The sequence below is a fragment of the Macrosteles quadrilineatus genome, unplaced genomic scaffold (genome assembly GCF_028750875.1).
Source record: "Macrosteles quadrilineatus isolate MER2022 unplaced genomic scaffold, UCM_ALF_1.0 Scaffold_2__2_contigs__length_208266976, whole genome shotgun sequence".
Lineage (NCBI taxonomy): Eukaryota > Metazoa > Arthropoda > Insecta > Hemiptera > Cicadellidae > Macrosteles > Macrosteles quadrilineatus.
This window is the reverse complement of record NW_026542595.1, coordinates 151,611,884-151,621,452: the sequence shown is the minus strand read 5'-3', so window position 1 is coordinate 151,621,452 and position 9,569 is coordinate 151,611,884. Positions and strand designations below refer to the sequence as shown.

Below are 9,569 nucleotides of genomic sequence, written 5' to 3'. Positions count from 1 at the left end.
ATTGTGTAATAAACAACAAACTCACGTATAGTACATCTGTCTCAATGGGAAATTCCCGATGTTTTTACACGATTGAATGTGAAAAACATTATTTATAATATTTAAAATAAACGCGACTATCAGGTACTCGTTGATACCCTGTAAATTCGTTATATACGTAAATTAAAATTCTCCCAAAGCATGTATAGGTTTTTTTATAAATCAATGCATACATTTCGCATGTCATTTCGAATGACACGGGCTTGATTTTCCTGATGACTTCGCAATAAGTATTGCGTATTCTGATGATTTTTCATCAGGCAAACATGGCTATACACGTTATAGAAAATCTTAGAACTAAGAGGTGAATGAGAGCCAATATTTAAAAGGTATACCCATATAAAACCTAGATTAAAGGTAAAAATGTAAACTAATAAAATAAATAAGTTGACGATTTAAAAATAGAGAGTCTACATGTACCAAAGTACAACTGGCGGTACATATGGAATACATCAGTTGTGAAACACTTATATTCTTTATTGTTTTTAGCATCCTGATAAAAAATTACTACTATTCTAGGGACCCGTATTGTACTTTAGTAAAAAGTCATGATTCAACCATTGTACGTCAAAATTTAGGCAAATAATTATAGTGTTGATATGCTCAGTAATTTCTTATTTGAAGTTACTGCTGGAACCATTGCTTAAAAATCCACTCTGAACTGTGCTGTAAATTACTATTATCGTCAAACTAACTCGTTTTTACGTCTTTTTGCATGATGATTTATGACACATTTCACCACCATTGTAGCATCCCAGTAGAAAAATAGAGAAAAATAAAAAATATACTATATTTTGTATCAACAGTTAAGAATACCACACTGGTAGCGAAAATTTCCTTAATCACCCCTTTAAACTGCCAAAAGATATTTTTAGTATCCACAAGTGTCATTATATTTTTGTCATCAATTTTTGTCATCACATCATTATATATGTCAAAATATTTTTAAGTAACAAAAATTATAGTAAAGTCAGAACGAATCAAACTAGGACAAAGTTTATACCACCTTTAAGACTCACGTTGAATAACTCATTTTCATATTGTTTACAAATATTCATAAATATGTTTATACCCTATGGCTTGTAGTCCAATCTTACACGTCTTTCCGTTGAGAAAGGCATGTGTGAATGCGCGCCTGCAAGGGCAGGCTTCGCTAACCGCATTACAGCTAAGTAATGCAGTTAGCGCGGGGGCGGGAAGCCACACAGCTGTTTATATACTGTTCCGCTCATGTCCCGGCCTACAAGCTTGTAACTCACCCCTAGGACACAATGTTCCCCCTAGTGTTGTTTATAGCATACGTGGTCGCCGTCAAGGTATTCAAGAAAACTACCCCTAATGGTGAGTGGATTTAATTTATTTTTATTTCTATTATATTTGTTATATCGTTTTTTTCAGACATATTTAATACGTATAATAGTGTAAAGATATTGTTATTACTATAGTATGTTCAAGTTAATTAGAGCACAGTAATCATATGCAATCTGAATATATTTAAGTGACCGAACATTTTGAGATACAGTTGTTAAAATATATTTTTAATAATTAAATAGTCAGTTTATTTACATGATGAAATTAAACCTTTATTAAATATTTTACATGTAAGAGAAAAGGGGGTTTGAACAATTAGTACGATTTTGATTTTTCATAAAAAGATAATTTATATTCGAAAAAAATCTATAGACTTTTACCTTTGACTATTTTTTACGATTAAAGATTACTTATCGTTGTATTGAATTTAACTTTGAAATAGAAAAAAAATATTTGACTTGATCAGATGTTGACGAGCTTATTTGATTACAAAATATAGGAAACTTTATATTGAATTCGAGGATAACCTAAAGTGATGGTCTGATTTATGTTAGTCAGTCTACTTCTAAAATAAATAGATTATAGGTATTATTACTAGAATAAAAGTTTATTAAGATAATTATTGATAATAATTTATAAAAAATTGTAAATTTTCTTAAAATACTGTTAATTTTAACGTTTAAAGTTAAATAGAAAAAAAAACAGAAATCAAACTTGAAATTCAATTTATAATTGGAGTAATCACAGGTACTGGTTATTCCATCGACATACATTTGATACATTATTCGTAAAAAAAAATCATTATATGTTTTGAACATAATACTGCCGTATTATTTATACATGCTAAGCACAATGCAACCTGTCTTTGTATGCCGTTTGTAATTTACATTCTGTGGTTTATAAAATATCATTCGAATTTGTTATTGTAACATAGGATTTCTTAACTCACCTTCTCTGTGCTTCACTCAAAAAACTTGTTACAGTATTGGTGATTTTTTGCAATCACATGAGCATAAACTAGGAAAGTTTTAAAAATAAAATAAGTTTATAATAATTTAATTCATTTTAGAGTATATTATGTTTATTACACATTATTACATTACATCATTTGATAGCTCTTTTATCCACCCAAACTAGACTAAATTTGCTATAGCCGCTCAATAGAAGTAAGTAAGTAAAACCAGTAAATGGTTTAGAACATAATAAAAACATGTTACACTTTTTTAAGTCAGACTAACCAGAAAATTGTTAATACAGATAAATTGGAATTTAACTGCACCCAAAAAAACCTTATAAAAATTAACGCGAGTAAAAATAATTTCCAATGTGTAAAAGCAGTAAACTCCTTACGTGACGTTTTAAACCTAATCGATACATAAAGGTGACAGGGAAGCCGTGTAAGATAAGACCTGACGTGTAAATGTTAACACTATTAGTTTAACACGATTAGCGGTGAGACGTTCGTGACTCGAACCGACTGTGTAGGGATTCATACGAAAATAAACATTCTAAAACAACACTTAACATAAATAAACTTAATTCAGAGCTAGCACTTGATAAAGTCTGATAAAATGAAATACTAAATTGAAAATGGAATGCTGAAAACAAATTATGGATTTCAAAAAGTACGATGATTTTCAGATTTTAGGGGACAAAGTCAAGTTAGAGAAAATAAGTTACCTATACGAACTTATTTGAAGTGTTAGTTAAAACTTTCAATTCGATAAACTAGATATACTTGGCTTTTTGGATTCGATATTTTCTTTTAACTGTCCCTACGTTTTAAACCCCAGAGAATTGTAATTAAAATGTTCGTCATAAATATTATTTTAATGTGAGCGATTGGCATGATATTAAAACTTATTGGTTGGGAAGTTAAATATTGACGACGGAAAATACAGCAACTAACATTGAGCATTTTTGTGAAAAATTAAACTTGTATGAAACATTTACAACATTAATCATCGCGTTAAATTAAATGTGTAGTAACAGTATGACTTCAACACTCTTTGTGAAAATATTAGATATATTTATGTAGCAGTACTGAAATAGGAGAGGTGGTAGAATCTTTCCTACAAAATAAAAATGGTTCTTTGTAATAATGGTTATCATCAATATTACTTTTGATAAATTAAATGGTGTTTCTCTCAAAGCATAAACCATAAACTAACAGACTGTTATCTGCTCCAGGCAAAGTCACCGTCTACTTGGGTAAGAGAGACTTCATCGACCACCTGGACCATGTTGACCCCATTGACGGAGTTGTCGTGGTAGACAATGACTATCTCAAGGGCCGTCGCATCTATGGACAGGTAGGCCTGGCCATGGGTGGGCACGAATTTGAAAAAATCTTTCCTTACATTCGTTATAAAACACGGGGCAAAAATTGGGCTGATTTAACAACCTCGCTGTCTAGCGTTCGGATGGTTTTAGAAATTAGCTAAGTCTAGCTTACAGAGTTTCTTTCTGAATGAAAGACTCTTAAACTAGCAAAACTAGCAAGCTTTTCTAATATTTGCTCTGGAATCAATAAACATATTCTTGAAATGTGAAATGGTGTCCAGTTCGTGCCCACTAATGGAATCATCGCTTTACTGGTGAATTGGCTACTTTGCATATTTGACTACAGAAGCACAGACTTCTATAGTCTGTGACAGAAATCAGTATTCAAAAGTCAATGATTGTATTTACAGCCTTTAGGGAAAACACTCTTCACAGATAGTGCAGTAAATGCATGAACAACTTACTTCACATTTACAAATCCAGTTTTACCTTGTTTAAATGGCCCATCTGCAAATTAGTGTACTTGTGTCAAAGTAAGAACCGAATTGCCTTATTCACTTGTGCATTTTTTATCATACTAAGCTTTATACTGTACTAAAAATACCCTTACAAGTTTGAAATATTAAACCACTAGACAATAAAAGTTGCGTTCAAGCGTTGAAGAGATATTTTTCTTTTTCCATTGCGATACTATTTTAAATTGTAACTATAGTGCTAATCAATGAAAGATATTTATAAGTCAAGCACACAATGCTCTGTCTTTTATATATGTCTTTCTTTCAAAGTTTCAGAGGTTTATACAAATATATCAAATGAATTTATCCTTTCCAAATACTGCAACTCTCACCTTCAAAACTGCAATCATCGAATGTTTATAGGTTACCACGACATACCGATATGGTCGGGAGGAGGATGAGGTCATGGGAGTCAAGTTCAGCAAAGAGATCGTCCTCTCCAAGACCCAGATCGTTCCTGAACCAAGAGACCAGGAGAAGAAGGAGCTGACCCCCGTCCAGGAGAAGCTTCTGAGGAAGTTCGGCCAGAACGCCTTCCCATTTACCTTCCACTTCCCCTCGTGTTCCCCGTCCTCTGTCACTCTCCAGCCTGGTGAGGACGACACTGGCAAGCCTCTGGGAGTGGAGTACACCGTCAAAACATACGTGGGAGAAAACGCTGAAGACCGAGGACACAAGAGGTCCTCCGTCACTCTGGCCATCAAGAAGGTACAGGACATACTTGACATTGTCAAGTAAAATTATGGTTAAGACAAAATTAAAGTGGGATTTGGATCGTGATTCTCGACTGAATGATTTATCGCTGAAGTATTCAAAATTCAATTATTGTATTTACACCCTTTTGGAAAAAATCTCTTCACGACATTGTAGTAAATGCATCTAATGTAGTAAATGTATGAACAACTTACAAATTTCACATTTACAAATCCAGGATTACTTTGTTGAAATTACCTATGAAAATATAATCCAGAAATATGTCTTTGTCTAAAATTGATACTTTTTCATAGGTAGATTAGTTTGAATCAAATACCAGAGTTGTTACTTATTTAACTAACAATATTAGGTCAATCGGTGGATGAGACATCTGAAAAAGCATTCTTTCACGAGGGGTTCGGATGATAAAATGACAATAGTTTTTACCCCTATTTTTCAAGGAAATAACATTCTAGAGAATGATTTAGTATGCATTTATTTCGTCTACCAGAAATCATTTCGGTTACGACGAAAATACTCATAACACTTTTGAAGAATTAGGATACCTAGCGAATAAACAAGCTTATAGGCCTACGAAATTAGTTATTTGTTCATCTTTGCCTTAAACTAGGCATTCTACTATCTTGGTCTCGTTCTTCAACAAATACATATCTAATAGTAGAGTAACTTAAAAAAAAAGATTACTAGATGACATTGAGTGTTAGTCAAAATCAACATTTCTTGATGTTTGACAATATCATATTGGGAAAAACGTTCAATTGTTCAACAATAATTGTACATGATTACCATCGGTACTCTACCTCCTGTATTTCAGATAACAAGTGTTTTTCACGTTACCATTAGTAGAGTAACTTGAAAAAAGATCACAAGATGACATTGGATGTTTGTCAAAATCAAAATTTCTTGATGTTTGACAATATCATTTTGGGAAAACGTTCAATTGTTAAACAATTGTACATGATTACCATCGGAACTCTACCTCCTGCATTTCAGAGAAAAAATTGTTTTTCACTGAGAAAACAATTATAAGTGTGTTTGATGACAGTATTTAAATATGGTATTTTACCAGAGGTATCCTCTAACACGTACTTTGTCCACAGCTCCAGTACGCACCTCCCACCCGTGGTCGTCGTCTCCCTAGCTCCCTCGTCAGCAAGGGCTTCACCTTCTCTCAGGGCAAGCTGAACCTGGAAGTGACTCTGGACCGAGAGATCTACTACCATGGAGAGAAGGTTGCTGGCAACGTCACCATCACCAACAACTCCAGGAAGACCGTCAAGAACATCAAGGTCAGAAGAATTTAATATAATTGTCGGATTTCTTTTACATTTTGGTACACAGTTGCATTTTGGAGTTTAATAAGGAATTGGGATTCCTACACAAATACTTTCCAACTTACTCAATGTCAATAAGAAAAATGAGACAGCTTTGCAGCTTTTTCACTGATTCACTGAACACGTTTTCACTGATTACTAGTAACCCTCATCTCTTCCACAGATCTACGTGGTGCAGCACTGCGAGGTGACCATGGTCAATGCCCAGTTCTCTCGCCACGTCGCCAGCCTGGAGACACGTGAAGGATGTCCCATCACACCCGGAGCTTCCTTCACCAAGGTCTTCTACCTCGTGCCACTCGCCAGCAGCAACAAGGATCGCCGAGGAATCGCTCTCGATGGACATCTTAAGGTGAAAATGGAATCTTTTTTTATGACTCAATAATTTTTGAATGGCGTCTCTATTCACAAAAGAATTTCGTTAATTCTACCATAGACAAAAATAATTAAATATATACCGTCATGTAGTTACAGCGTACGCGCTACGTAACTACAAAGTGCTCTTAGTGGTAAACGCCAGAACCTATGCTAATCGCTGTACGGCTGACGGTCTATACATCATTAGTTTTGTCTATGGTTCTGTCAAGCGTAAAAAAATATTAATTATAAAAAGATTAATTGATAACCAAATTACAAGTGGCAATCTTCTGTGGGTGGCATAGAACATATTTTTTTTTTATTTAGATGTTAGATGTTGATGTTTTATGTGTTGGATGTTTTAGTTCTCTCTTTTTACTAACATTTACCTTCAATCTCCTTCGTTCTGACTTTTATTGTCTTTTTATTTAGAAAATTTTGTTCGCTTCATGGTTCCTGTCGCTTTAATTCGTTTGTCAATTTTTTGAAGTTTTTGTCTACTATAACCTTTGTCTCACAACCTGTTTCAGGTGTTTGTTATGTTATAAACTTCATTGTCTCCAAGTTTCCTTCATAAATTTCCACCATGATCACTCCTTAACATAAGTTCGAGGCATCCTGGCGGCATGAAATTACCTCTATCTATGTTCAACCCTTTCAACCTTGACCTGCAAAAAATAATGCTTGCTGTTCAAAGCATTATGTTTTCTATAACTTATTCCTATCACGAAAAATCTAATGCACCATTCTGGAACTCTTTGCTTCACTGAAGGTTCTCTAACCGTTCTCTTCATTGTCGACAGGACGACGACGTGAACCTCGCCTCCTCCACCATGGTGGCCGAGGGCAAGGCTCCGTCTGATGCTATGGGTATCGTCATCTCGTACTCTCTCAGGGTGAAGCTCAACTGTGGAACTCTGGGAGGCGAGCTGCAGACTGACGTGCCCTTCAAACTCATGCATCCGGCTCCTGGTGAGTTGCTAGTGTAATGTTCTTGAACATTGAAATAAACGATTTTTGAAATTTACGAGATGAGATTTTATTTTAATGTTTTTCGATGGCTCAGTTAGCAAAGAACTGAAGGTTTATTAATACGACTTTATGGAATGATGTTAGGATAATAAGTTCCTAAGATTTTATAGGATGTCTTTTTTAGGAATTTTCAAAATCGTGTAAGGGGTTGTAAGAACTAATAAAGGGATGAGTTGTAAGAATATTTTAGAATTCCTGGAATGAGTTGTAAGATTTTTTTGAATTTATAAAACTATCTCAAACAAGTAGATTTTCATAGAAGGAAATGAAATCCTACTGATTGACCATCATATTCAGTTTAAGTACTATGAAGAAAAGCATGTACATCTTATTACTGTGATTGTTTTGTGAAATTTGTATGTTTATAGTTTAATAATGTACAAATAAGTTGGCAACAAATACTACAAAATTAAACTCATCCAAAGTGACAAAGCAAAAAATCAAAAATGTAATGATAAATTGAATACCATATAAATCTCGCTTATATACTACGTGATGTTCCAGGCTCTCAAGAGATGGAGAAGTCCAAGGCTCTGAAGAAGACAAAGAGCATCGAGAGATCCCGCTATGAGAACTCTCATTACGCTGATGATGACGACGACAACATCGTGTTCGAGGACTTCGCCCGCCTGCGACTCAACGAGACCGACGAATAAGCTTCTTGGCCAGAGGGGCGAAGACCTGAAGATCCCGAACAGAGGGAAGCTGGAAGCGAGTCGAGGATACGGGTGGAGGGGATCGAATAAAAACATTATACTATTAATTATTTGTTTACCTAAGTACTTTTGTTATATTTTTGTTAATCGATATTTTAATCGTGATTTTTTTTGTAACAAACTATATTTTACGAATATTTTCTGATGACACTGTGATTTCTCTTGTTGCCAAAGTAGTATAGACGCTTTTTTAAACACCGGCGTAAACGGATTCACATAGGCGAGTTTGATTCATACCATTAGGCACTTTTTGTTTAAAATGTTCACTTGGTGCTCTTACGTTTTACGTTCTAGTCAAATTATGTTTTTCGGTAGTTTTTTTAAATTTGAATTTGCATGCTTAACTGTAGTGTTTCATAATTTCGCTTTTTTGATTGATTTATGCTACGATTAGGGTTGTAGTTATTTCATTAACGTTTAGTTCAATGTCTAAAAATGGTTTTTTGACGGATAATTTCTGTTATAAATTAGAATATGAAATATTTAAATTGTCGTAAATTTATTTTTAAAAGTATTCGACTTTATGTTGATATAAGTTTATGTATATAGGACATAGGGATGTTTATTTTTATGAAAATATGTATATTTATTGACGAATATACAAAAAAAAAGAGAAAAATATTTAACAAAAAAATATAACGTGTGAAAGTAAATTAAACCGGAATGGTTTCTTAGTTTAAGGGCTAACTCTACTTGGTCGAGTTATAATAACTCCATAGGAGAAAATATTATAAATCCAACAATATACTATACTAAACCAGAACATACATATCAACTGTACATAGAAATAGTTTTGCCTATTGTAGCCTTGTTGTATATCCATGTTGGTTTATACTGTTTCTATTGTGGGTTATTATCAGCTGGATTACGTATGATGAAATGGTAAAATGTTTTATGGAGAATGACTGTCAATGTTAACCGAAATAAAAGCTACGACGAATTGTTTTTTGTTTCTGTTACCCCAACATCTTAAGGTAAAGGATGTGGGTATAATTTAATTTTTGTGAAAAAATACAGCCGACTTTAAACGCTCTAAAAAGAATGAAATAATTTCAATAAAGTAAACTTTTGTATTAGTACATTTAAAACAAATTACATAGTGTTATTTAATTTCATTTACTATACAAATGTTTCTACCTACAAGAGTTAACACCTAACATCGCAGTTAAAGCATCTTGCAAAGATCAATTCACGGATATTCTTGTGTAAGAGAATGTAATGCATTTTCTTGCTATTTTACAGTTTTTCTATGTTGTAACAGATTACTA

At 33.6% G+C, this 9,569-nt stretch overlaps 1 protein-coding gene across 1 annotated transcript; it reads left to right on the top strand.

The window, feature by feature from the left end:
* Positions 1-1,265: 1,265 nt before the first annotated feature.
* On the top strand, positions 1,266-9,242 carry LOC128986320 (arrestin homolog). The gene is made up of 7 exons (XM_054406639.1): positions 1,266-1,380; positions 3,541-3,662; positions 4,512-4,856; positions 5,963-6,151; positions 6,360-6,548; positions 7,357-7,525; positions 8,090-9,242. Exons 1-7 carry the CDS (start codon positions 1,311-1,313, stop codon positions 8,239-8,241), a joined length of 1,236 nt encoding a protein of 411 aa, XP_054262614.1. The 5' UTR covers positions 1,266-1,310; the 3' UTR covers positions 8,242-9,242.
* The last annotated feature ends 327 nt before the right edge of the window (positions 9,243-9,569 follow it).

Bases quoted from the DNA above. Each gene is read 5' to 3' on its own strand.
- LOC128986320 (XM_054406639.1), top strand. From the start codon at position 1,311: ATGTTCCCCCTAGTGTTGTTTATAGCATACGTGGTCGCCGTCAAGGTA. The intron at 1,381-3,540 runs GTGAGTGGATTT...TATCTGCTCCAG, and splicing joins CAAGAAAACTACCCCTAATG to GCAAAGTCACCGTCTACTTG. The intron at 4,857-5,962 runs GTACAGGACATA...CTTTGTCCACAG, and splicing joins TCACTCTGGCCATCAAGAAG to CTCCAGTACGCACCTCCCAC.